We start from the raw sequence: 26,836 nt of genomic DNA, 5'->3' as shown, positions 1-26,836 counted from the left end.
TTTCTACAATGTTTTAATACTTTAACTACATTTTCCTGATGATACTTACAGACTTTTACTGAAGTAACATTTTCAATGCAGGACTTCTACTTGTAACAGAGTATTTTTAACAGTACGGTATTAGTACTTTTACTTCACCCTCCTGTTGTCCTCGGTTCAAATTTGACCCATTTTTTTAAAACTTTCTATATCAGAAATTTGGGTTTCTTTCAACCAAATTGTCAAAAAAAAGTAACGTGGATGGTTCCCTACAACGCTCTTCACAAGTCAAATAAATGATCAGTCCACTAGTTTCATTGAATTTGGGTGTTTAATTCAATTTTATAGCATTTGAATTTTTTTTTATAAAAACTTTGAAAAAAGTGACAAAAAATGTCTAAAAAAAAAAAAAGCTTCGAAAGCGTGGAAAAACTCAACAAAAACGTCGACAAAAGATTCACAAGCGTCGAAAAAAGTGACAAAAGCATCGGAAGCAACAAAAGTGTCGAAAAGTACACCAAAACGTTCAAATACAACAACAACACAAGGGTTACGTAACATTTTCAATGCAGGACTAACACTTACTCACATACTGTTACTTTAACGTAACAGAGTATTTTTACAGTGTGGTATTCGTGCTTTTACTTAAGTAAAGGATCCGAGTACTCCAGATTGATTTTAAGTTTGGAGCCGTGGTTGTGTGTCAACAGGCCCAGTGGACGAGTACATGCTCCCGTTTGAGGAGGAGGTGGGTCAGCATCCGTCTCTGGAGGACATGCAGGACGTCGTCGTGCATAAGAAGCTGCGGCCCATCCTGCGGGACTGCTGGCAGAAACACGCGGTGAGCAGTGACGAGACTCTTTTGTTGAGTTAAATGCTATTTTCCTGTTTTTCTGTGTCAACGAAATGGCCCATTTGTGTGATGTCCTGTTCTTTTTGGTTGCTGTTTTCAGTCAGATTGTTTATAGATCTCTGGGTTTCCGAGCGCACTTGAAGGCAGCTTTATTTCCCAGGAGAGAGAGAGAGAAAAGAGGGGAGCGAGACATGGCGAGTGCTTTGTTGTTGCAGGAAACAGTCAGCTGTTCCACAAACTCCCCGGCAGTTCAGTGCTTGTGTTTGGTGTGTTAAAACTTTCTTGTGGCAGAGATAGAGGCAGTGATGTTTCCTGTTTCCTGTACGGGACTCTCACACCGCCTGAAAACACTCAGAAAAGTCTGGTCTCTGGTTACATGATTGGCCAGTGCAGCGTGACGTGGGGTTGCGTTTCTCAAAAGTTGAGTCGGTCTCAACTTTTCGCCTGCACCAAAAAAAAAAGGCACATCAAGTAATGTTGATGCTCTCTCTCTCCCTCCCGCTCTCTCTCTCTCTCTCTCTCTCTCTCTCTCTCTCTCTCTCTCTCTCTCTCTCTCTCTCTCTCTGTTTCTCTCCCTCCGTCTCTCCCTCTCTCTCTCTCTCTCTCTCTCTCTCCCTCTCTCCCTCCCTCTCTCTCTCTCTGTTTCTCTCTCTCCCTCCATCTCTCTCTGTTTCTCTCCCTCCCTCTCTCTCTCTGTTTCTCTCCCTCCCTCTCTCTCTCTCTCCACCTCTCTCTCTCTCCCTCCCTCTCTCTCTCTCTGTTTCTCTCTCTCCCTCCATCTCTCTCTCTCTCTCTGTTTCTCTCCCTCTCTTTCTCTCTCTCTCTCTCTCTGTTTCTCTCCCTCCCTCTCTCTCTGTTTCTCTCCCTCCCTCCCTCTCTCTCTCTCTGTTTCTCTCTCTCCCTCTCTCTGTTTCTCTCCCTCTCTCTCTTTCTCTCTCTCCCTCCCTCTTTCTCTCTCTCTCTCTGTTTCTCTCTCTCTCTCTCTCTCTCTCTGTTTCTCTCCCCCTCTCTCTCCCTCTCAGGGTCTGGCCATGCTCTGTGAAACCATCGAGGACTGCTGGGACCACGAGGCCGAGGCTCGCCTGTCCGCCGGCTGCGTCGAGGAGCGCATCAGCCAGATGCAGCGCCAAGCCCCCGTCATCGGCCCAGAGGAGATCGTCACGGTCGTCACCATGGTGACCAACGTGGACCTCCCGCCCAAGGAGTCCAGCTTATGATCGGCTGGTTGGAGCCAGCAGAAACACGGATCGACACGGGCGGGGGGACGAACAGCCGACCCTGGTTGGTTGGCGTAGTGTTGTTTTTTTTTGTTCTTATTTTCTCTTTTCCGTTTTGATCTTCTTCTTTTAAGTGCGGGCCGCTACTCGCGTTCAGGAAACACCCTGCGCCCACCTCACCACATCAGTTGATACCCCACCTCATTGTGAAAATGTGTCCCCCGAGGATTTTAACAGTCAAACTCTCTCATCCCGATCAAAAAAAAAAACGATTCAGGATATTAACGACGACAGGCGACGTCGCCCAGTGACAGTGCTGACATTCTGGGACGGCGACACTCAACAAACACTTTTATCATGTATTGTTTTTATATACACACACACACACACACACACACACACACACACACATAAACACACATACACACATATAGGAGGGCGACTTGTTCTGCTCGGTCTTCTACAGAGAGAGAAGATCGGGCAGAGAAAATTTCACAGGACTCTCGGTGCATTTTAGTGTAAAAAAAAACAAAAAAAGGAGAAAAAAAAACAAAAGACGAGCACCTAGCTCTCGATACATTTGCTGTTTTTCTCGTGTGCGTTTTTTCCCGAAGAAAACGACTATCGTTCTGCCAATAAGCAACGGCTTCTGAATGTTTATAGTGTAATGCTGCTGTACATAGTGTATTATGGACCCAGACAACTTGGTAATCAAGCTTATTTTAAGGGGGGGGGAGGGGGGGAGGGGGGGGGTCCATTTTTCAAGCATTACGACGATGAAAACCATAAACCTCCTTCAACCAGGTATACCTCAGTTCAGATGGACACAGTTTAAATTAGTTCCCTCTCCCTGTTCACGCCCATAGCTCACAACCTCGGCTCTCTCCATCACATCCCGAATAACAGTCCGCTGTCAGCCGGGACACTCATGGGTAATGTAGTCCGCGACCCTGGATACACACACGGCCCCTACACACCGGAAAACACAAGTGTTGGGGGTTTTTTTCCCTCCCCTTTCTCAGTCTCACGTTTTAGTTTTTTTTTTTTTTTGACTGGATTAAAAACATTCTCCTTTTTGGTAGTTTCATGTTTTCCCTCTCTCTTTGAGATTTTTCTTCTGAAAATTAGGCGGGGGGGACATGCCCTCCCCCGTGATGAAGATGTCGTATAAAGTGAATTATTTTCTTTTTCTTTTTTTTTCTTTTTTTGGGGGGGGTTTGCCGTGTCAACTGTCAACGGAGTAATAATATCTATCGCTGACAAGCCTAATTTTTGGCCATGAGATCTGGATATACAGTATTTATATCTCTCTGGATCAGCGCTGGGTACCAGCTAATGCTACCTTTTTGATATTTGAAATCCCAAGGTTATTAACACGCTTCACGGCTGTCAAACTCTCGTCTCGTTCCTTTTCATTTTGTGAGATCAGCCATGTGTGGTCGGATTCCATTTATAGGAAAAAGCAGATTAACAATAAAAGATCATCCGATATGTTTATTTAAGGAGGCGGTTTATCAGATTTAAAGTGCAGAGGTACCCAGCCCTGATTTGGAATTATACCTGTATTTAGCTGAGCCAACTTGCTTCTGATTTGATTGCACACAGCTTTTTTTTTTTTTTATTACTATCAAGAGTTTCTGCTGTCTTTTGATACACCTCAGGAATCTTTGCTACGCCCCACCTCCTCACATCCTCTTCCTCCTCTTATCCTCGCCCGTCTCAGACTGGAGTACCTCCTTCTCTCACTTCCTCTCTCTCTCTCTCTCTCTCTCTCTCTCTCTCGCCTCATCTCTACTTGTAACGGGTTAGCCGTGCTCTCATGCTCAATAACAGCGTCTCCCGCTGTCTTAAGGACCAGATCAGATGTCATCTTAACTACGGTTGGGCATCGATTGGATTTGAACAATTCTGATTCCTTTTGATTCCGGTTCTTGTCGATTCTGATTCTTTGAGGGGTGAAGTTGAAACGGGCCACATGCTTATTTTACAGATAAGAGGAACATTTTGATTCAGGCTACATTTACATTGCTAAGTTTTGGTTTAAAAGAGAATATCTTCTGCTACGTTTCCCCCTCTCATTCCCCCTGCTCTGGCATTTCCCCCTCTCATTCCCCCTGCTCTGGCGTTTCCCCCTCTCATTCCCCCTGCTCTGGTGTTTCCCCCCCTCTCATTCCCCCTGCTCTGGTGTTTCCCCCTCTCATTCCCCCTGCTCTGGCGTTTCCCCCTCTCATTCCCCCTGCTCTGGTGTTTCCCCCCCTCTCATTCCCCCTGCTCTGGTGTTTCCCCCTCTCATTCCCCCTGCTCTGGCGTTTCCCCCTCTCATTCCCCCTGCTCTGGTGTTTCCCCCCCTCTCATTCCCCCTGCTCTGGTGTTTCCCCCTCTCATTCCCCCTGCTCTGGCGTTTCCCCCTCTCATTCCCCCTGCTCTGGCGTTTCCCCCTCTCATTCCGGAGTCTCCATGCTGCCTCCTGTTTATGCCCAGTATACCAGAATGTTGATGAGATATGAGGTTTGGGCGTGTTAGATTAAACTACTACTGGAGCTAAAAACACTTTGTGTGCACAGAGATCACTTTTGGCTCAATACATCACTTAAGAACCCAAATGTAGCGATGTAAATGTAGCCTCAATGGTGATTTACAGTTTCACCGGGCCTTGTAAAGGTAAAATAAAGCCAGACTTTAGAGCACCGCTTAGTGTGCTCCGTGGCTGCAACACAACAAGTGCCTGGAAGTACGGCGGCCGCTATGGAAACCAAAACTTGCGCGTGTTAAATTTGGAAACATATGATCGGAATCGAAACCATATTTTCCAGTTCTCGATGCCCAATCCTAATCTTAACCCTACTCTAGGACAGCTCAATGGTAAACTTTCTTTTTTTTTTTTTTCTGTCTCTAGAACCTTGTCAAACCTTTCCCATCCCTATACAGGTGTTTATTAAGTTAGTTCCACCTTTTGTGAAGTCAAATGTGGCCCAAACGTTATTCCACACAAGTTATTGTGTTGCCCCCATGTTCTCTGTCTCGGCAAGCAAGCCAAGTAAGCTCCGACTCTGGCCAACTAGTTAACTAATCGCTCGACTGTTTTTCAGATAAAGAGGACAACCTTTCTCCACCCGCTCACACAGGGCTGAAATGAATGAATGGTTTTGGATCGCACGGCTAACTGCAGTTTAGACGAGTTGAGACGAGGAATCTCTCTTTTTTCATCCCGGTGCCATTTCTACGCATCCATATTAATTACTCTTGTAGATGTCAGGCAAAACGGATGTATCTTGTCACTGTTGTGAAGGCAACAATGACATTTTGTTTTTTTGGAGTCTTTTGTTTCATCTGAGGGACATTGAACACTGGTGCCGGCAGACCTGCAGTCTCTCCTCAAGCTTTGGGGCGGTTTCACAGGAACACAGTTTACAATCAAGCAGTGCGATTGGAAATACTAAAGAAATGTGAAGAAACTTCTTTCTACCGAACCATTTCACATTCAGGGCAATTCATAAGTATGCTTTCTTTATAACCTGCTGATCATTTTAAGCAAACGCCGTACTGTAGTCCTCGAGGAAATAGAAGTAAACAAGTTTTTCAACAATGAAATGGACAGTGGAGTCAAAGCAAATCAGCGCAAACAATCAGGTTTGTAATTGAGCTAAATATTTATTGTGAGCACTCATGTATTCCCCAAGTATTCAGCGAAAACATGCATTTATTTCAGTTTTGGAGCAACAGATTTTCCATATTTCTATTACAATTAGATCTATTGTCCCACGGGGATATTTGTTTCCACAGTCAGTACACATAGCAACACACATAGCAACATATAGATAAACACATAGTCTGGCAGATACAGATATAGTCAGTACACCATAGGCCTAATTTGTCTGTGTGTGTGGGGGGGGGGGGGTATGAACCCATCCCAATAATCAAAACTGGGCATTTTCCGAAGTTTTTGTTTCTTTTCAGTGTTTTTGCCATTTTATTTCAACGTTTTTGTCGCCTTTTTTCAAGGGTTTTTTGGACTTTTTTTTTTTTTCGAATGTCTTTGGCACTTTTTTTTGACATTTTTTTCCTTTTGCGTTTTTCTCTTTTTTTTGAGGGTTTTTTCCATAATTTTTTTCAGATGTTTTTGTCGCTTTTCTCAACGTTTCTGTTGCTTTTTTTTTCCGCCTTTTTCAAGTTTTTCTTGGACAATTCTTTCCGAAGTTTTTTGTCGCCTTTTTGGGGTATTTTCGACATCTTTGGCGCTTTTTTATAAAAGGTTTTTGTCACTTTTTACAACATTTGTTTCCTTTTGACGTTTTTGTCTCTTTTTTCCAACAATTTTTCCGATGTTTTTGTCACTTTTTTTTAAAATCCATGCATACATGTCCCGGGACCTCCCTCGATAGTTGGAGATCTCAAACCCCCCCCCCCAAATGTTGAACCCAAAGTTACACCCTTGCAGTAAACACAATCTTAATGATGCATTTAACATCCCAGCTCACAACAGTGTCAGCGAGGCAGAAATACAGACTTACCAGGGCCAAACTAACTTAATATTAACAGTTAATCTGACTTTAAAAGGTAGTTTTCTTCAACAAATAACCCAAATTTGGAGGAAGTGACAGTCAGGGTGGCAATATTATCTCCGCACGTAATAAGACTATTGTAACAACACAGCAAACCTGAAGGAAGTCAAAGCCATCTTGTTTCTTTACTGTAGCATGAGTACGATATTTGCGTCAATATCGCTTCCTTTGGCTGCTGCTGTTTTTTAAGCAACCACTATTCAGAAACAGCCATGTTTTCTAAGTTCCTCATGAAGCTTCAACAGTCAGGGACGTTGAGTACTGCAAAGCCCAGCAGCCCTTCAATAAGCACTACCTCACACTCGCAGGGATATCTTTTGGGTGTAGAAAGTGTGGCAAATAAACCAAAATCGTAACCGTGTTCCTCCAGTAGAAAGGGGATTCAAATTCCTTCGAAAAGTCTTTGAACTGGGGGGTTATTTCTCAGAGTAAACTCCTATTTCTCCCCACAGGTTAGAGATGACTGACACAAAATAAGGCTTAAAAGTGTCAACATTTTAGCCATTATGCATTATCTTTTGTGAAACTTTTTTCCATTACTGTACAAGACCGCAGAAAGCTTCTTATTAAAAAAGATATGCTGACAAGCACGAACGTAAGAAGGAAAAAAGTATTACCAGTATTACCCCCCTTTGTTTCCAAAAAGTGTAAAACTTACCAGTATTTCAGCAGCCAAGTGGATTTAAAAAACCTGCCAAAGTGGCTGGTAGAGTTGCAAACGTATCGGCCACAGCAACAACAAAACAAACGTGCCAGTGTTTGGTTGGTGGTCCCATCCCAGTACTGTAGGTAGATGGTGGTACATCTTCAGTGTTCAACAGCTTGAGTTTAAACTGCGCTTGAGAAACCGACCCAAACCGACAAATACCATTCAGGGATTCAGTACTATGCTTTTCTAAGTTCTAGCAAGTTTTATGCAACCAGTGCCGCAATTTACCCTACACTACTGTAGGATCATCTGCAGGAGTGACTTTCAATATACAAACACACACAAATAACTTGTAGCATTTTGATTTTGATTTTTTTTTTTTTTTTTTTTTTTTTTTGTGACCTTGCATATTGATATGTTGTGTATTTATTTTTTAATTTACAGGCCTGAGGTTTTGGGGATCAGAGCTCAGGTGCAACTCGGAAAAATGTAAAGAGTCGGCACGATTTATGGTCGTTGTTGTTGTTGTTGTTGGGGGTGGGTGTTCAGTTGTAATTCAGGAAATACTTTCATTAATTCAAAAAGAAAAAGATATAAACTGTAACGTGCTTCTTTCTATTCAGTCTATGGACAAACTACCGAGAATGAATGTTCTTCAGACTCCTGGATTTCCAGTATTGTGTGTACTTTGGTGGATTGACCCCGGCCCTGTGTAACTTTAGAGGGCTTTGGGTTTGGCTGGTTTCGTGTGATTGTGCCCTGTCGACATAGAAACTTGTAAAACCGACGCACTTGGAGAGCCATTCATACACCTCTTGGTTGTATGGTGACCTGCTGGAGATGTAAACGAGTATCCGCTCTAAGGGCAGGATTCCCATTCAGTCCAACCAGAAAGAATAAAACAGATAAGGCAAATCCTGTGCAATATTTGGTTGTTAATTGTAAAGCTCCCAAATAGGATTTGAACTTAAAGAGTCCTGCTGTACCAATTAAAGTACCAACATCTGTTCTGGCCTTCTCGTTGCTTTGGCCCATCCTTAAATATCAGCTACATTTTCAGCCCTCTACATAAGCTTCTAAATCTTTGGATTGGCTCTTTTATCCAGAAAAACTTTCATGCTCTGTTTGTCTTTGTCTGAACCTGCATCTGCCATTTTTGTCAAACCGATCAAATCTCTTTGCTTCCCCTTAGGTCTTGACTTTCTTGGCAAACCTATTCTGACTCAACTATGGTCTAAAACATGGTCCGAACAATGTCATTTAAAGGTGTATGAATGGGTTTTCTCAGCATGCAGGCTTTACGTTTTTCTATGTCGACTTCCTCAAGCCCAGCACCTCACTTTGCTGTGCATATAAACTACCAGTGAAACATTTGTGTCTTGTTGCCCCTACTATTTTAAGCAGTCTAGGATGTGTACAGACATGAGAACATAAATACCTGTATCAACTATATACTCTGAGCTGAATCTTTATAAGTGCGTGCTGAACTTCAGTGTTTCCCCTACATTTATACTTTTCTTGTGTTTTGACTCCACGGCGGGGCTTGGCCCCGGCTGCATAAAAAAAATTGTCCTTCACTTTGCGAAAAATAACTTTAAGTTGAGCTTTGTGTAAGCTAAAAGCTAGAGGCTCATTGGAGTACTTTGTAAGACATCCATGAAAGCACTTAAGGGTTCCTTGGCAGAAAGAAAACAAACTTTCAGCCCAGGGCGTTCCTCAAGGAACCTACTCGGATCCCCTGACAGTTGCAATTTGAAGAATCCCCCCAAAAGCTCTGAAAGACCAGTTGCAATACTCCATATGTGCTAATGCAATCACCCACTACAGGTATTTCATTCCAGCATCTCAATCTCCTCCTTTTTCTCACTGTTGGTAAGAATTTTAGAGGAAACATTGAACTCCAATGACCTCGCCGCCAAGACTGTCTTGGCAGCAGGATAAGTCTGGTTGCCAGGCCTGGAATTTCTACAAACTAAACCCAAAACACTACAAGCGTTTTTGACCCCACATTTCTCAAGGCTCTCGAGTTGCAGCGCTGATCCAGGATCTGCCAACGCAGCCTCTAATGGTCATGATGCTCACAGGGTTTCTGGGCAGGAAGACACTAAACTTCAGTGGGCTGTGTAAAAAAAAAAAGATGAAAATGTCTTGTTTCTTTGCTCCTAATACATAGACTGTATGTTTTATATTACTAACAATAAGATGTGAAAATAGGACAAGAAACTGATGTCTGGAATTTCAAACTGGAAAATGGGCCCACGAGGTGTTCTTGAGCACAAGGTGTTCTTGAGCAAGAGTGAGTTTGAGACTTTTTAAAAGTATTATAGCAGAAAAAAAAACTTCAGAAACCCTGGATACATTATCACAGAGGAGACTAATTGATCCCTGATCAGCGCTGGGACTCTCCGCCATAGTTTTTAATCAGCTGAAGTGATCCACGTGATGTAAATAAATGTGTTTTTAGATTGTGAATTATGATCTCTCTCTTTTTTTCCCCCACTGACGAAATAACACTTATTACTTCATTCCTGTTTATTTGACAACTGTGAGTAGTGTAAGTTAGAAGCCCTTTATTTGCAATTTATCATTTCCATTCATTGTTAATTTATTTGAAACTTTGTTGAAAAATCAGCGTTGTACATCTCGAGACCGGTCTTGGTCTCAAGACCACTTTTTGAAGGTCTCGGAATTGACCACATTTTTACTCGTGTCGGATGCTCGGGAGGTCCTGGGACATGTATGCGTGTATTTTCAAAAAGCAACCAAAACATCGGAAATATTGTCATTGTCATTAAAAAAAGAGCCAATGCCTTCGGAAAAAAAACGGGCCACAAAAATGTCGAAACAATTGTCCATAAAAAGAGGACTCTTAGCTTTTTTTTAACCCTGGTGGCGTCTTTCTGTCGACCATGCAACTTTCTTGTTTTTATGGGTTTTGACGTTTTTTAACCCTTTTTTTGACATTTTTGAAGTTAGTTTAACGTTCTTTTACCAATTTTTTCCCCAAAATTCTATAAAATTGAAAACACCCAAATTCAATGAAAGTAGTGAACTGATCATTTATTTTTATTTTTGAAGAGCGTTGTAGGGATCCATCCGCATTATTATTTTTGACAATTTGCTAATTTCGCTAAGAGGACTCTGTGTTTTTTTTTATTTGGAGACACTTCAGAAATCTCATTACCCAAAGTGATTTAGCGAATATTAGCTAATACATATTAGCTAGTTGTGTATATACTGTATGTTTCATTTGTTTGGTCTGGTCTCGGTTTAGGTGGTCTTGACTACAAATCAAAGGGGGCCAATGGGGTACTAAGATTCTGGATTTAATGAGAAATATAGTGGTGTTGCAGAGTGGGAAGAAAGATGTCTTCATCCTTCAGCGGGACACGTCCTTGAGCCAGATCATAAAAATTTTGAGCATCAAAAACTTTAGTTCCTGAATTCTGGTGAATTGTTATGAAACAATTTGTGCCATTTCTGCATCAATTTGTGATGCAATTTCTTTTATTATGATTTTTAATTGGTCTCCTGTATTGTTAAACTTTCTGTATATTCAAAACATCACACGAGAGAAAGAAAACAGACGTGCGAGGTTAAAGGGCAACTACCATTTTTTTTAACCTGGATCCTATTTCCCTATGTTTTTGTGTCTAAAGGAACAACAATCTTTGACATTGGTCCAGTATTAAGAGAGATCGCTGCAGTCAGCAGTCAGCGAAACAAGCTACAATGTAAGTTAATCGGGCAATTGCACACCTTCAATTTACGTCAACAAAAGTGCTCGTTTTGCCACTGACAGGCTCAGATTATTATTCTAAGTGTCTGACAACATTATGGAAAGGATTTCTAAGGAGGTCGACCTTTCTGTTAAAGAGTAAGATCCTTTTTTTTTTTTAAACATAAAAACATCTGGGAAATAGCGTTTGCTAAAGCCACCAGACTCCATGTAAATAAACAGTAATTTTAGCATCGTAAAATACACTTATTCAAAGTCGACAGAAACAAAATAAAACTGTGAAAAGCCGTTTTGGGTCGCCTTTTCACTTTTCCATCCACCACAACTGGTTTTGGTTGAAATAAACACATAGTTTACCGATTAACATGTCAAAATATGTTGGCTCGATACACTCTAAAAGTATTGTTTTTTTTAAATGGAGTCTGGTGGGTTTAGCGCTAGCGACTTCAGAGCTGTTGCTGGTTAATCAGAAAGGTCTTAAAGAGGTTTTAAAGGTCTATCTCTGTAGGGATCCTTTCCATAATGTTGTCAGACACTTAGAATATTAATCTGAGCCTGTCAGCGGCCAAACCAGCACTTTTGTGAAGGTAAGCTGGACAATTGCCCTATTAACTTACATTGTAGCTTGTTTCATCGCTGGCGACTGGATCTCTCTTAATACTGGACCAATGTCAAAGATTGTTGTTAGACACAAAAACATAGGAAAATAGGGTCCAGGTTGAAAAAAAACGTAGTTACCATTTAAGATGGTTTGCTCCACTATAGGGGTGTCTGAAATTGTTAGTAAACATATTGACAGGTAGGATATATGTCCATACATGTCCATGACCTGTACGGTTATTTTGACCTCTTTTGGGGAGTGGGTTGTCTTTCATATTTGTTAAGGGGACAAATCTACCTCTTCTAAATATTGGGGTGGGACATATCCTCTGCAATGGAATTTAAAGAGCTAATTTATTGTTGCATGCTTTTGAATGAAGACAGCAAATGTCCTTGAAAATGTTTCTGGTCCCACTTATGTTTTTAATAGACCTGTTAACTGCATATATGTACAGTATGTGCATTGTTTTTGTCTAGAAAATCCACTGCATTACGCATCACGTGTCATGATCGCAACACAGACAGATGAAGATTAAATGTCGCTGCTCAACAGCACTTTTTACACATTTGTTTTTCTCTAGGTTTTGAGCCAGAAATTTAAACTGTATTTGCATTTGTACTTGCTGTCCAGGCCTGATGTTGGCTGCAGAAGTCTGCCTCTAGATGGCAGCATTCAGCAGATTAAGTGCTCTCAACAAGCCTGATTCCGGTTTTCCAAACTCCTCAATGTTTTTCAAGGTGAAATTCAAGTCAAGTGTTAGAGGTTTTTTTTTGGTGATGGATGAACTTTGAAATCAGGTTTAGAGAAGTCTCGGGAGAAGTGGGAGTCCGACTTGGGGGTGAATTCATACAGAGCTCTGTTTTATCTGAATTATGTCAAAAAAAGCCCTTTTGCCCCTATTCATTCTCCATATAGATTGATCCACTACAACTTTCTTCACCAAAATCTACATTACACCACAGAGATTACATACATATATGGGGCTTTTCAGCGATTTTTAAGCCAAGGGCCCCTTAACTAAAAGAGAGACTGATCAGTGACCCCTTATTACATATATTGTATAAAATGAAGTTGCATATTAAACTGGGACTGCACTAACATGTAGGGGGGCCTCAAGCCTTTATTACATAGCTTTTTAGTGCATAGAATACAAAGCTGATCAAATAATTGTTGGCATGATTTTATAAATCTATTATTTAATGTTAAACATACATGTGGCACAGTGAATCCTTAGGATTCAAACTCAACTTCACAACCCTGTTTGGCTTAGATCAGCGGCCGCGAGCCTCGAGTTTGACACCACTGGTCACCAGGACAAGTTGTATTGTCTCTTTACATTCCCTCTTTATTATTCTCCACGTACAGCAGGCTGTTATTCTAAGGCCTCCTGCACACTGGCTGTGTGGCGTGTTTGTTTTTATTTCGGCTCCCATGGTAACAGGTTAGAGCCTGCACACTGCCTGCGTGACACGCACGTGAAAACGCGTGCATGCTAGAAATAGGCTATTTTTCACGCGACACGCAAGCGTGTTGGAAGCGTTTCCAGGCAAAATAGAATACAAAAAGATGTTTATATGTAATTTTGACACAAATACATTTCATAAATGACATGTTGATGTTTGAAAGTCTCGAGGTTTTGACATAAATGCAGATATACATGTCATTTAAAAAAATAAATATTGCACATGTCAATACAGAACGGAATATTCTGTAGCCTATTTTGCCGTTAATACTGCCGACGTTGTCTTTAATCAATGGGAAACATGCATGTGTACAGACGAGGCTAGCAGCAGCGCCGCCGCGTCAGACACGTTTCTGGTGTGCAAAGATATAGAAAACGCCATGCAGCCGCCACGCAACTGACACGTAACAGACACGCCACGCTCACGCCACGCTGCCAGTGTGCAGGAGGCCTAAGAATGAGTGGAAACAGACACACGTCTCACAAGGAATGGAAGAAGAAAAGTATTGCGAGGGAATGCAAAAGTAGTCCCCTCAAAAAAAGTCTCACACTGACCCTTCCGGGGCTCCGTAGAAATGTTGGCTAAAAGATGGTCCGAATTAGAGAACAGACCATTTCTCACCTCACCATTTCTTTTTTTTATTTTGTGATAACTGATCATTTTCCAGAGACGTGTTGTGAAGACTCTGCTCCAGAACAAATTCGCTGTTCTGAGTACATGAAAAAATTATCTTGAAACATGAAATATATTACTACTGGTGTCAATTCATCTCGTTTTCATTTGGTAAGAGATTTCACCTCTATTCTATTATATTCCCACACTTTTACCAAACTCTGAGGTATATTTTTTACATTTTCTCTAACAGTGCAGGTGAATTTTTCTTGCAGCAAACCGACGTCTACATGAAGTCCAAAAAGGATGCTTCGAGTCCTAGCTGAACGCCGACATGGCCCACTGCTTGATGTCAGTGGGGCATTGTGGGTATTTCTGCAGGGCCTCCATGATCTGACTGTGGTCCAGCATGAGTCTCATCAGCTGGTACTCCCTCTGGATTCGGGCCGCCGAGCTGTCTAGCGGCCGGATCAGCTCCAGCTGCTGCAGGTGCTCGAAGGCCTGAGGGAGGGGCGAGGGAGGGGTGGTGTCAGTAATAGGAATCAAAGTCAAGCCTTTAAAAGTGCTATTTTTATTTAATAAATAATAATAATATACCTCTTTCTTCCTAACAGGGCTAGAGAGCCTCTGAAAAGCACCATGGGACTCTTTAAAGCTATAGTGCGTAGATTCTGTCTCCCCCATGAGGAATTCTGAGTAATGACAACACTGTCGGCGCATCCACATGATACAAGCCTTCCGTGATCAGGCCCCCCACCCCTCCACACAGTTGCTAGTAGCCAAGGAGAACACGGAGGATTACAAAAACATGATGGACTCTTCAGAAGAGGTCATTATCTTCACTCCCGTTTCTGCGCGGAAAGTCGCCGGACGCCACAATCTTCTGACCATAGTCGTACTGAGAAATCCAGAGAGAGTTGTGTGGAGCTGATAGTCTTAATTAGCTTTGTAGCAACTCATTTGGCAATGGCTTGAATGTAACGGATATTCATTAATATCAAAAAGACGGTCCAGCAAAAACGCAGGTCTTTCCGCGGAAAGAAAGAAACGCAGCGGGCCTGCGGCGAAAAGTTGAGACAGACTCAAGTTTTGGAGAAACGCAACCCCACGTCTCGCTGCGCTGGCCAATCATGTAACCAGAGATCAGACTTTTCTGAGTGTTTTGAGGCGGTGTGAAGTGTGTGTGTACAGGAAACAGAGATAGCTCTGCCACAAGAAAGTTTTAACACACCAAACACAAGCACTGAACTGCCGGGGAGTTTGTGGAACAGCTGACTGTTTCCTGCAACAACAAAGCACTCGCCATGTCTCGCTCCCCTCTTTTCTCTCTCTCTCTCCTGGGAAATAAAGCTGCCTTCAAGTGCGCTCGGAAACATCGAGATCTATAAACGACCTGACAGAAAACAGTAAAGACTACTTGTGCTACATTTGGGGGGGGGGGGTTTAAGAAGACAACAGGATGTCACACAAACGGGCCGTTTCATTGACACTCCTCCCCCCTGCCGCCCCACCCTGCAGAGAATCGCCGGATTGCTTTTTTTTTCCCCGCTGTGAACGCCCCGTTATACAGACCTTCATGATGACAGGCTGCTCAAAGTTGTACATGGAGTTTGACTTCCTCTGCAGGAACTTCTTAAACTCTAAAAACAGAAGAAAAAAACAGAAGGTGTAGAAAAATCAACTGATCACATACGAGTAAGAAGTTGAATTACATTCTGCCTGATATTTGACTCACAGACAGACTTTTATTTGTCATTCTTAGCATCTGTGACAAACGCTTACTCCTCTTGTTGATTCATTTTTGTCGTTTTTCCCTTTCATTTGTACATTCAGTCATTCATTCATTCATTCATCCAACCTTTATTCTGACTGGAAAGATAATTGATCGAGCAATTATGTAAAGCAAGTAGAAGTAGAAGTTTGAAGGTTTAAAACCAGATTTTCTAAATTGTCCAAAAGGCCAAAGTGAGTTTCTGGGACACTAAAGACAGAAGCAGTTTGGACCTAGCTTGTCCCTTCCTTTAGAAGCTATTTGGTTGCTCTTTTTGCACCAAAACACACTCATTTTGTCACAATCCTAAGCACTGTAAGTGCCACTGTGGTGTTGAGTTCAGTTTGCGTGTGGTTTTGTGCATACATCCAAACATTCTGTTCAAGCGAGAGTCTCACAACCATAGATATGGAAGGAAGAGAAAACACTCATAATAAAAGGAAACAACAAACAGTCATAGCTACAGCTTTTCACCATCAAAGTCCAAATCCAGTATCTTGGAACGTATTCATCCAACCCGTTTGATTCATCACTTAGGTCATAAACTATTTCCACTACCATTTCTTCCATTTAAGAATGAAAACATTTCCTCTCCCTCTTAACTGGTAAGTCATTTTCTTTCATAGTGTAAATGTCTTCTGTCATTTCTAACCATTGGTGGTGTTGAGTTTTGATATTTTGACATGTCACTGTGCTGCTTATCACAGCCCCTTTGGATGGCTTTTTATTTCATCTGTCTGTGTTTTCTACGAAGAACTATAAAAGGTGGAGTGTCCGGCCGTACCGTTGTGAACCATTTGCAGATTGAACGGCTCTCCTTCGTAGACGTCGTTGAGATGTTTCATGGCGATGATCAGGCACAGCTCCAAGACGGACAGACCTAGAGAGAGAGAGAGAGAATTTACTGGAGAGTCCTAAGAGTGATCAGTGCTGGAATGTAACTAAGTACATGTCAGTCCTTCCAGAAAAATCCAGAGTTTTTTAGTGATTGTTTTGGGCAAAAATCCTTGATTATGCGGCACGTTTTCTTAAAAAATGCGATGGAATATGCAGAATATTTATGCAATTTTATGCGATGAAATTGCAGGAACTTGCAAAAACTGCAGTTTCATCATGGCTTCATCGCGGGGTTTGCAGCTTTTCGATGACGTTCACGTCGCGTAATTACGTCACTTCATAACGTTTCCATGGCAACAGGGGGAAATGGCTGCTCTTGTGTGAAGTAAACACAACATTTTTCAACTTTCTGCTAAGATATATGGGACTTTTTTGCAACGAAAATGCGGGGATTATGAAATCATGCAGGCCTGCATATTTTGTGCGGAAATCTGCAATTTATGCGGCAAAAGTGCGGCGTATTTGAAAAAATGCGGCCCCCGCATAAATATGCAGACTTTGGCTGATTATGCATTGAATTATGAGATCGCATAATCATGTTTTTCTGGAGGGACTGACATGTACTCCAGTACTGTCCTTCAGTCCAAATGTTGAGGTACTTATACTTTACTTGGGTCTTTTCCTTTTCATGCCACTTTCTACTTCTACTCCGCTACATTTCAGAGAGAAATATTGGACTTTTTACTCCACTACATTCATCTGTTACAGCTTTAGTTACTAGTTACTTTACACATTAAGATTACCGCACACAAAACACATGTAGTTTATAAAATCTGATGTTTTATTCTAAAGTAAACTAGCCAAACAAGTTTATTGACATGCTTTGATTTCATCGAGAAAGTAACATATGCCAAGAATGTCGGAAAAAGTGACAAAAAAAATGAATTAATTAACAGAAACATTGGGGAAGAAAATAAAAAAAAAAAAAATCACCAGAAATGTTGGGAATAGCATCAAAAACGTCCCAAAAAAGTGCCAAAAATGAGATAGCAGCAAAACATAAGAAATAGCACCACGTCTTTTAGAAAAACAATGCCAAAGACGTTGGAAAAAAGCCCCCAAAATGTCAGAAATAGTGTCAAAAATATGGGAAAAAGCGACAAAAACTAGGTGGGCCAAAATTTATTGTGAACCTAAATTGATACATGGAGCCGGATCAAAGTGTGTGAGGGGCCGAGTTCGGCCCGCGGGCCTTGAGTTTGACCCCCCTGGATTAGACCATTAAACACACAACTGTTTGGATCCTTTACACTTTCTACAAAGATTTTTATTTAATTTTAATACTTTAACTTCATTTTCCTGATGATACTTACAGACTTTTACTGAAGTAACATTTTCAATGCAGGGCTTTGTAACAGAGTAAGAGAGTATTTTTACAGTGTGGGAATAGTACTTTTACTGAAGGATCTGAATACTTCTTCCAGCGCTGAGAGTGATAGACATGATTCTTTACCGTGGAGTATGTTGGCCTTGGCGTCAGAGAAACACAGTCTGCTGGCCTCCAGCAGGTCTGCGGGCTTGACGGCAGGTTTGGCTACGGACACGCGACTCAGACACAACATCTGGAAAACAGAGAGTGAGGTGGCTCGGGGTTTAGTGTCTCAAACTTAAATGGTGGATGTAGTTTTGTAACAATGAAAAGAAATGTGCCGCGTCGTACCAGCAGCATGTGCATCGAGCGGAAGTCTTTGCTGGAGTTGAAGTGTCTCTGTAAAACATCCACCGCTGATTTGTCTTCAACCAGCGTCTGAAGACAGCAACAGAACAAAAACACGAGAGATTGGTTGTGGGCGTGGGCCGCTGGGAGTTTCCGACGGTATGATAACCTTCAGCAAAAACATCACCGTTTCACGGTATTGGTTACAACTTTAAAATGTCTGGGTTAAAGTCACTTCTAATGTACGGACAATCCAACCCAACACGGCTCAGTTAGTTTTTAATGTATCTTGCTCTGTCAAGCGGTTAAAGTGCTTTTGAGCAGTCCATACTGGGTTAACACTACGTTATCCCGTCAGGGGGGAAAGGACTGTTCTCGCCTATGGCGACTCCGCCACAGGCCACGCCCCCAGCTATGACGAGTCACCGACCAAGTGGATTTGGATCTGATATGCATTTACAGTGAAAATGAAAATCTTTAAGTCAAAATTAAGATTTACCAACTCCAACACAAAACGTAGTTTGAATGCTTTAAAAAGCTGCTCTAAGCGATGTTGGGTGATGTCACTTCTTGTTGACGTTCAAAGTATTTTCAAACAAAACGGAGGCTAGCTCGCCCCTCCCTCCTCCTCATCCCGTCCCCTCCCTTCCGTGCTTCCGCGCACTAACCCCTTCTTGTTGGTTATTGGCTGGAAGACTTTTTTATGTGTGGTGGTGCAGGTTAGCGCAGTTTGTTTCTGTTGCTGTTTGTGGAGCCTGGGCTGTCTACAGAGACTGCGGTTTTTTTTACAGTGTGTTCAGGGGACAGGCAGCTAGCAGATAGTGAGGAGATGTTTTTTTACAGTGTGTTCAGGGGACAGGCAGCTAGCACATAGTGAGGAGATGTTTTTTACAGTGTGTTCAGGGGACAGGCAGCTAGCAGATAGTGAGGAGATGTTTTTTTACAGTGTGTTCAGGGGACAGGCAGCTAGCAGATAGTGAGGAGATGTTTTTTTACAGTGTGTTCAAGGGACAGGCAGCTAGCAGATAGTGAGGAGATGTTTTTTTACAGTGTGTTCAAGGGACAGGCAGCTAGCAGATAGTGAGGAGATGTTTTTTTACAGTGTGTTCAGGGGACAGGCAGCTAGCAGATAGTGAGGAGATGTTTGCTGTATGTGACAAAAAAATGTTGTAGCCTAAAAAATGCGTGACATCGCTTAGAGCACCTTTAAGCAAGTATTTACTAAATTAGAAACTTTCAACATAATACACATTAAAAGATGAAGCAGAGGGAAAGACACCGAGCTGTGTTTAATTCATTAACTTTATTGGTTATTAGGCAAATAAAAAGCTGATATAGATAATCTCTATTTTAGACCGAGCCTAGACTCGTCCCTTGATTCACCTTTACGCTGGCGTTCCAGTCCTCGGCAAACTGGTGGTCGGGGAAGTCGGCGGGCAGGCTGAGCTGGGTCCGGACCTGCGCCAGGTACTGAGGGAACGTCGGGTTGCTCAGCAGGTGAATCTGACGGTGGGAGAACCGCGACTTCACCCGCTTCTCCAGCAGCTCCAGGACATCCTGCGTGAAAAGGAACCACGGCGCCAAAATGTTTCAGTGAACCACCAACCAGCAGTACCATCTCGTATCATCTTGTAGTTGGACTTCTTTAGCTATAAGTTTTGTCTTTAAAACTTTTTGAGTGCAAGTTACTTATTATCTGCTCTAGCCTTTCCAACGCTTCAGACACAGATATGGTGATAATAATGCTACAAAATGATTGACGCCAAGTGTGCCCATAGCCTAACTGTAGCCTTAGCGAGGCTCACCAGTCGGCAGGTAATGCCAACCACGGCGACGGGAGCCTGGGCCGACTGGGAGACGTCCAGCAGGTTGTAGAGCAGAGTCTGGTTCTTGTGGTGGGCGAAAAGGTCAAACTCCTCCAGGACGAACAACACTGGGCGGCTGCTGCTGCGATCCCCTGGACGGGAGAGAGAAGAAGGAACTGCATATATACTCTTATACTCTTAAAGGGAGACACGCCCAGGTGAATAGGAAAACACATGAACCAACAGATATCAGCATGGAAGTTCCCAGTTGATTACTGACATTAAGACAAATTGTTTTTGTATTCCAAGTTTTCTGAAATGTTTGTTTAAATATGCCCCATACTCTTCCCCTCCCTTCTTCCTTCTTTTTTTTTTTTTTTAAATATGCAAACAAGGCGTTATCTAATGCTAACTTTTGGTGAATTTAGGAGAAATTTACAGGCGAAAAATAGACAAAATGTAGTCAAATAAACATCTAAATGTGTATTTTGGATGTTTTTTTCCCCACTAGTTTGAAAGAAGACTGTTGCTATGCTAAAGCCCAACAATTGAATGGTTTTGCCTTTAGTGTCTCTCCTTAAATTAAGATACTAAATGTTCTAACCTTTCTTCAATGCCTCCAGCAGGAAAGCCAGATTCTCTGCAAAACTGCCCTGAAAAATGAAACACAAAACAGGTATTTAGAGCAGTTTTTTTATTGCATTATTTATTACAATAAAAAAAAAAAGTATTATTACTGTTGACGACGAAACTCTTTCCCGACACTTACAAACACTTTGTCACCGACGACGTTTTCCAGGTGGAGCTGCCGCGTTATCTCTTTCAGCGCTATCCTGTCGTCAGTCTGCAGGAGACCTGCAGCAAACAGGCGAGAAACGGAGCTTTGAAAGGAGTCTGTGCTCGGAGAAGATCACACAATATGCTGACGATACGTTTATCTCTGGTTCCTGTATGAAACCCTGGAAGAATATCTTCCGTGGCCACAAGCAAGAACAAATCCGCAAATTAGAAAAATCTCACAAAATGTCTTCATATTTAGATCCTTAAATTCGGAATAAATAACCAAATGGTTGCGTCCAAAATCTCCTCCTCTGCATGCAAACTATCGTTCAACGTACTTTTGTGTAAATAGACAGTAGTGTGCACTGAGCTGTAACTTTCAATGTCACTTCCAGAGAGCCTCCTCATCGCTTGGAGACGCGTAACCATGGTAACCCCTGCCGACCTCCGCTCTGGCGGCATCGCCAGATAACGCTTCAATTACTGAAAGAGGAAAGCAGCTAGACCAACAGTCGCGGGTGACAAAATCACTGATTTTTTTTTTTGGTTTAATTTTTATTGTTTTTTTTGGGGCATTTCTGCCTTCATTGGATAGGAAAGCTGAGATATGAAAGGGGAGAGAGAGAGGGGAAGACATGCAGGAAAACCATCACAGGTCAGACTCGAACCCTGGACCTTCTGCGTCGAGGAATAAACCTCTGCATATGTGCGCCCGCTCTACCAACTGAGATAACCGGCCACAGACAAAATCATCAACATCAACAATCATAAAAAAACTCCTTTCTGGAAGGACTGATTAGAGATTTATCGACGTTACAAAGCTCCTCGGTTTCTGTCAGTTTGTCTGTTATGAACGTCGTCGTTACTACCGCATTGCATTGTGGGATATAATGCTGGCATAGTGTCCAGTGTTTGCATACTGTAATATTTAACCGGAAATAGTACGGAATTCATGTACTATTTACATTGTACTAGTGATTTCAAATCACTTATGGTGTGTAGGCGGCTTTAGTGTGAAATTGCGGAAGCAGCCCATGTGTGGAGGAGACCTGGAGCCTGTACCGTTGAGATGAACCTGGAGCAGGTTTTTTTGGGCTTCTTTCTCCTCTAGCAGGTCTCTCAGCACACACTTCAGGAGCTGCAGACCCCCCCAAAAAAAAACACAGACACCATCAGACAATACAACCCTCCAAGGATTTAAACACACTTCCAACACAATTCATCATCTTCCCAACCATTTTTTTTTTTTTTTACACATGAGCCCATTTAAAGCATGTGTTGTGGCTGCGGGGGCTCACCATCGTTTTCCCCACCCCCCTGGGGCCGACGATTAGCACCGAGTTACTCTCCCCGTGGACGGCCGTCCGTTTCAGCAGCTCCAGGAGGTGTCTGGAAAACACAGGGTTTTAGACTACAAATACCCATAATGTTCTTCCAGTTGTGGGAAATAATGAGTTCAACAGTTAAAAGAGAAATGTCTTGTCTCTTTGTCCTACTTAGTCAGTAACGGCTCCATCTAATCAGCGGCGGAAGAAGAAGTATTCTAATCATCTAATCATCTCAGCTGGACTTGTAGCCATTATATTGTTGGCTAGTTTACTTAAGAATCAAACATCAGATTTTATAAACTACATGTGTTCTGTGTGCAGAAATCTTAAGTGTAAAATAACTAGTAACTAAAGCTGTAACAGATGAATGTAGTGGAGTAAAAAGTACAATATTTCTCTCTGAAATGTAGTGGAGTAGAAGTAGAAAGTGGCATGAAAAGAAAAAGACTCAAGTACAGTACAAGTACCTCAACATTTGGACTGAAGTACAGTACTGGAGTACATGTACTTAGTTACATTTCACCGCTGGACCAAGGATACATCTTTTAGTTATATATCACTGTAATGTGACCCAGATAATGTAGTCACACAGCTGAAGTAAACCACGCCTATTTTTGAGACAATGAATTGAACAGCAGAATTTTGGAATTGTTACAGCTCTAGATGTCCGTGTTGTGTTCGAGTCAGCTGGGAAACTGGTGCATTTCCAGCCTCCCAACTGGGCCGGTGCTGTCAGCCAGGTAAAGACTGAACTGGGTCACTGAGACTCACACTGTGTCCCAGATCGTCTCTTCATTACAGATGACAAAACCTGCTACAAAGTTCTATTAAATTGATTATGGGACTTTTATATTCATCTCGATCTAACTTCACCGTATCACTCTCAAGAAGATTTTTCTTCACAGTAACAAATGACTACGTTTTTTTAACATTTGACATGTAATTTCCAAAACCATTCAAGACCTTTAAGTGGCCTAAATATTTACCTAAACTAGAACTGAAACAATTAATTGATTAGTTTGATCCACTAAAAAAATAATCAATAATTTTGATAATCGGTAAATAGTTTTCAGTAATTTTTCAGCAGAAAACTCCCAAAATTATATGATTTCAGTTTTTCAATGTGAGGATTTCTGGCTTTTCTTTGTTTAATGTAAATCTTCAGTGTATATTTTGGGGGTTTTGACCTGTTGTTTTGACAGAAAAAGGCCATTTAAAGATGGCAACTTGGGCTTTGAGGAATTCTTTATCAGCACTGTCAGCTATTTTCTGAGACTTTATGGACCAAACAAGTAAACGAGGGGCTATAATAACAAGAAAATAATGAAATATGTTTAGGCTTTTTAGCCAATTTTGATGAAATGAACGTACTTGTGTTGAGCTTCCAGCCCCTCCGGCCTGTCAGGGAGCTGCTGATGGCAAAACCGCTCCCTTAAAATCTCCTGAACCTGAAAATTAAAATAAATAAAGACATTTCAGTGAAACAATATCACAAACAAATTAGAAGAGAATAAGTCAAACTGGCTGATGCAAACCTGTGAGATGCATTCTCCTATTAGCAGATGATCCTCTTGTATCTTCCTCTTACTCATGGTGCTGGGACTCTCGACTGCAAAACACGTTCATTGGGTTAAAATGCAAGACATTTGGGGTTCCCAAAGAATGTGCTGCAGGGGTCTTCAAGGGTCCTTTATGACATCCCATGAAAATGAAAACTACTAATCTCATGTTGATGTAAAACATTTGAAATTGCAGTTATGTGTCCATTAAATGCACTAACATTGGGGCATCGACAGCCTTAGCCCTGACAGCAGACTTCGTCTTGGACGTTGACAAGTTGACGCCAAACTCCAATACAGTTTTCGTCGCAAAAAAAACTATGACCTCGTTTGTAACATAGGTGCATGAATGCTGTAACGTGAGATAAGATCTTAAATAAATGAGGGCAAATCACCATTCAATTCGGCATACAGTTGATGCAATAAGAAACATCTATTTAAATACAAATGTCCACTTTAATAACTGCCTCGAATGTGTGTTTACAATGTAGCCTGAATCATTAAAACACGAATCCCTGAAGCTTTAGTGTATGATATGTACGCCGAATTATAAAGTGACTCGTACATGTTCAGAAGCGGTCGCAAGTTGTATTCAATATTGAGTTCATATTTGCTGGAAAGCAGTGAGTTACTAATGTGTTACAATTTACGAATGGAGTTTGGTATCACTTTCTCTCCACGCTGAACTAAACGTCAGGGCTTTTTAGCTGCACGCTAAAAAAGAAAAGAAAAGAGGCAAACAGCAGCAGTCCGCTTTAGATAGGAAGGATTACTTTGACTATGGAAGTAACTAACATTAACGTTAGTTTGTCTAGCAATGTATACACACATCAAATAATAACGAGACATACATGGGAAAACAACTGTAATTCACCTACTGAGTCTCGATCTTCGCGGGAATATACTGCTCTGCCAGCGATGACGACTTCCTGCTTTGACGGATTCTCCGGCACTGATTGGCTGAGGCTGAGAATAGAAATGCACTGTCACATAACATACAGTAGACTAGAGTATATTGATGATCACATTCAGGCTCAATTTACATCACTTTTGGGGAAAATGTGTTGTTTGGATTCACTCAAAATTATTGATTATGTTCAGAGTATTATGTGTAAAATGTACTCATTATTTTAACCACATTTTATTTACATAAATCTAAAAAAAAGTTTATTTTGTTTTCCATATATGATTGTACAAACGAAAAAGCTGTTAAATATATATGACCTCTGTAAGCTTTACAAACTATTTATTGGATTGGACATGATTGGATTGTTTTGGTAATATTATCTTTTGGGTTAACCTTGTAGACTCAAAGAAGTACACAAGATGTTAAAGGCTATCCATGTTTGTGAATAAAGATTGTTTAAATACAAATCAAATACTGGCAGCCAATCACAATTACCCAATAATAATAATAATAATAATAATACATAATACATAAATAGAAAAGGTCAAGCATTGAGTATTTCAGCAATTTCGTCATCATTTGGACACAGTTGTGTAGTTAATGAAAGTATTACTATATATTTATATACTTAGGCTACTTTGTATAGCCTATTTTAATCAAGTAGGAATGTCAAACTAATTTTAAAATGTGAAAACAATTTTTTTTTAACCCAAAGTCCACTTTAAATGTTTTTTTCCGGAGCTTTCAACCCCATCTCACAGTCTTCATCAGCGGGTTGGTGTTTGACATTTTTGGCAATAGAAAAAGTTATAAAAAGTATGGCTTTTTTCAGAAATAACACGGATAGTTCCATACACGAAACTGCTGTGATTATGCATCAACATGCGGGGGGGGGGTTTTAACTCAAAATTAGGCATACTTTAATAGAAAAGAGGTTTACTGAACATGAATTACAAACATAAGTGTAAAATTGTAATTGTAATTTATTTCTTTGAACAGGGACAGTGCACAAAAAAAACAAACAGAATGATGAAAAGAAAAGATGTCTTGTGCCAGGTTTTGGCAAATTGCTAGTTTCCGCCCGTAGTCCCTGGGACTACTAGCGGTGATAAGTTGGAATGACGTTGGCTTAGAAGATGTATACTTTATGCTTTATAAAAACAGGAAAAACAGACACTGATTGCCCAAAACAGAGGCAATTAAATGGTTTAAATGTAATGCCATAACTGTCACCACTGCTCTGACTTTGATCAAATAAGAAGGGATGATTCATAACAGCTTTCACTCACTCACAACGATGATGAAGTTCTGGAGATACTTATAATCTTCCTGTGGCTCACAATAAAACCACCAGATATCTCGCAGATCGTCTCCCAGGCTCCGCTCCCATTTGAGCCTGTCACATTATTCTAAAATACGGCTCTCCGCTCACACATTCAGCTCTGTGTTTGCCCTTAAAAATACATGAGACGGCCCTTTTTTACAGCAGCCATACACTGAATTAATTTAACGTCTCCTTAAGTTTGACCTTCAGTCAACATTCAAAACATTTGCATCCAGAGCTGCATCCTCCTTTTCATCCTCCAGATGACTCAACTCCTCCATCTCTGAGCTTTCGTGACCTTTATTTACTCTGGGAAATTCTTTTTTGTGAGCATCTGTTTTTGCTTCAGTAGCCTAATACCACTATGTTTTACACACTTAAATACAGTCTTAAATGACCACAATGCAACAGGTGCCTTGCTGAAAATTATGATTATTTATTATGATGTCTTTTCTGCAATAATTCGACAAGCTAGTCTGCTAATTTGCTTCTCTAAAAGTATCACCATGTTCCTGGAAAGCACACGTGTCAAACTCGAGGCCCGCGGGCCAAATCCGGCCCCTCGCAGATTTTGATCCGGCCGACTGGCCCGCATATATGAATTTAGGTTCACAATTTTTTTTTTGGCCCACCTAGTTTTTGTTGCTTTTTCTGAAGTTTTTGTCACTTTTGCAGATGCTTTTGGCTCTTTTTTTCCACGTTTTTTTCCAATGTTTTGTCGCCTTTTTTGTCGTTTTGTTGCTTTTTCCGACCTTTTTTTGACACTTTTTTTCTTTGATGGCTAAGTTACATTTTCCTTAGTCTATATTGGCGACGTTCCATTTCCGCGATTGCTCCGGTGCCGCCGGAAATTGCGCCGGATGTCCCTCTTTCCGGCCGGATGTCCGTCCCCTTCCTCTGTCTTTGTGTTGGCGTTCTAACCTCCGGTGGATTTGTGAGGACTATGGTTAACTGCTCCTCAGATCTCTGCAGGGTAAATCCAGACAGCTAGCTAGACTATCTGTCCAATCTGAGCTTTCTGTTGCACGACTAAAACTACTTTTGAACGTACACATGTTCCACCAAAACAAGTTCCTTCCTGAGACTATTTAGCAGAGGCACTGTGGCTCCGTCCGGAGCTTAGTGCCACCCAA

General features: G+C 41.4%; 2 protein-coding genes across 5 annotated transcripts in view; one reads left to right on the top strand and one right to left on the bottom strand.

The window, feature by feature from the left end:
- The window catches only part of acvr2ab (activin A receptor type 2Ab), a 56,888-nt gene extending 53,860 nt beyond the window's left edge, over positions 1 to 3,028 (top strand). For both annotated transcript variants that reach the window (XM_031297809.2, XM_035998725.1), the window contains 2 exons: positions 690 to 820; positions 1,855 to 3,028. In XM_031297809.2, coding sequence (XP_031153669.1) covers positions 690 to 820; positions 1,855 to 2,049 — 326 coding nt within the window. In that variant the 3' untranslated portion in view covers positions 2,050 to 3,028. The remainder of the gene's footprint in view (positions 1 to 689; positions 821 to 1,854) is intronic.
- Positions 3,029 to 13,685: 10,657 nt separating this feature from the next.
- orc4 (origin recognition complex, subunit 4) lies at positions 13,686 to 24,441 on the bottom strand. 3 transcript variants are annotated; one of them, XM_031297811.2, is made up of 14 exons: positions 24,328 to 24,441; positions 23,449 to 23,525; positions 23,285 to 23,361; positions 21,884 to 21,974; positions 21,648 to 21,723; positions 20,575 to 20,660; positions 20,410 to 20,458; positions 19,806 to 19,957; positions 19,384 to 19,557; positions 18,004 to 18,090; positions 17,797 to 17,905; positions 16,231 to 16,326; positions 15,248 to 15,315; positions 13,686 to 14,176 (listed from the first exon to the last, which is right to left on the bottom strand). In XM_031297811.2, the coding sequence occupies exons 2-14, from the start codon at positions 23,503 to 23,505 to the stop codon at positions 13,994 to 13,996; spliced, it is 1,305 nt and encodes a 434-aa protein (XP_031153671.1). In that variant the 5' UTR covers positions 23,506 to 23,525; positions 24,328 to 24,441; the 3' UTR covers positions 13,686 to 13,993. The 3 variants fall into 3 exon arrangements, with proteins under 3 accessions (XP_031153671.1, XP_031153670.1, XP_035854539.1); XM_031297810.2 differs by having other exon boundaries at positions 23,449 to 23,522; positions 24,324 to 24,435; XM_035998646.1 differs by lacking the exon at positions 24,328 to 24,441 and adding an exon at positions 23,655 to 23,745 and having other exon boundaries at positions 23,449 to 23,522.
- Between the last annotated feature and the right edge of the window lie 2,395 nt (positions 24,442 to 26,836).

Source organism: Sander lucioperca, chromosome 24, assembly GCF_008315115.2.
Source record: "Sander lucioperca isolate FBNREF2018 chromosome 24, SLUC_FBN_1.2, whole genome shotgun sequence".
NCBI classification, from domain to species: Eukaryota; Metazoa; Chordata; class Actinopteri; order Perciformes; family Percidae; genus Sander; species Sander lucioperca.
The sequence above is the reverse complement of the archived record's forward strand: the minus strand, read 5'-3'. Positions and strand labels throughout refer to the sequence as shown.

Coding starts and splice junctions, on each gene's coding strand:
- orc4 (XM_031297811.2), bottom strand. CDS start 23,505: ATGAGTAAGAGGAAGATACAAGAGGATCATCTGCTAATAGGAGAATGC. Junction 21,724..21,883: donor GGGGGGTGGGGAAAACGATG/GTGAGCCCCCGC, acceptor GGGGGTCTGCAG/CTCCTGAAGTGTGTGCTGAG. Junction 19,958..20,409: donor GCTGGAGGCATTGAAGAAAG/GTTAGAACATTT, acceptor TCTCCCGTCCAG/GGGATCGCAGCAGCAGCCGC.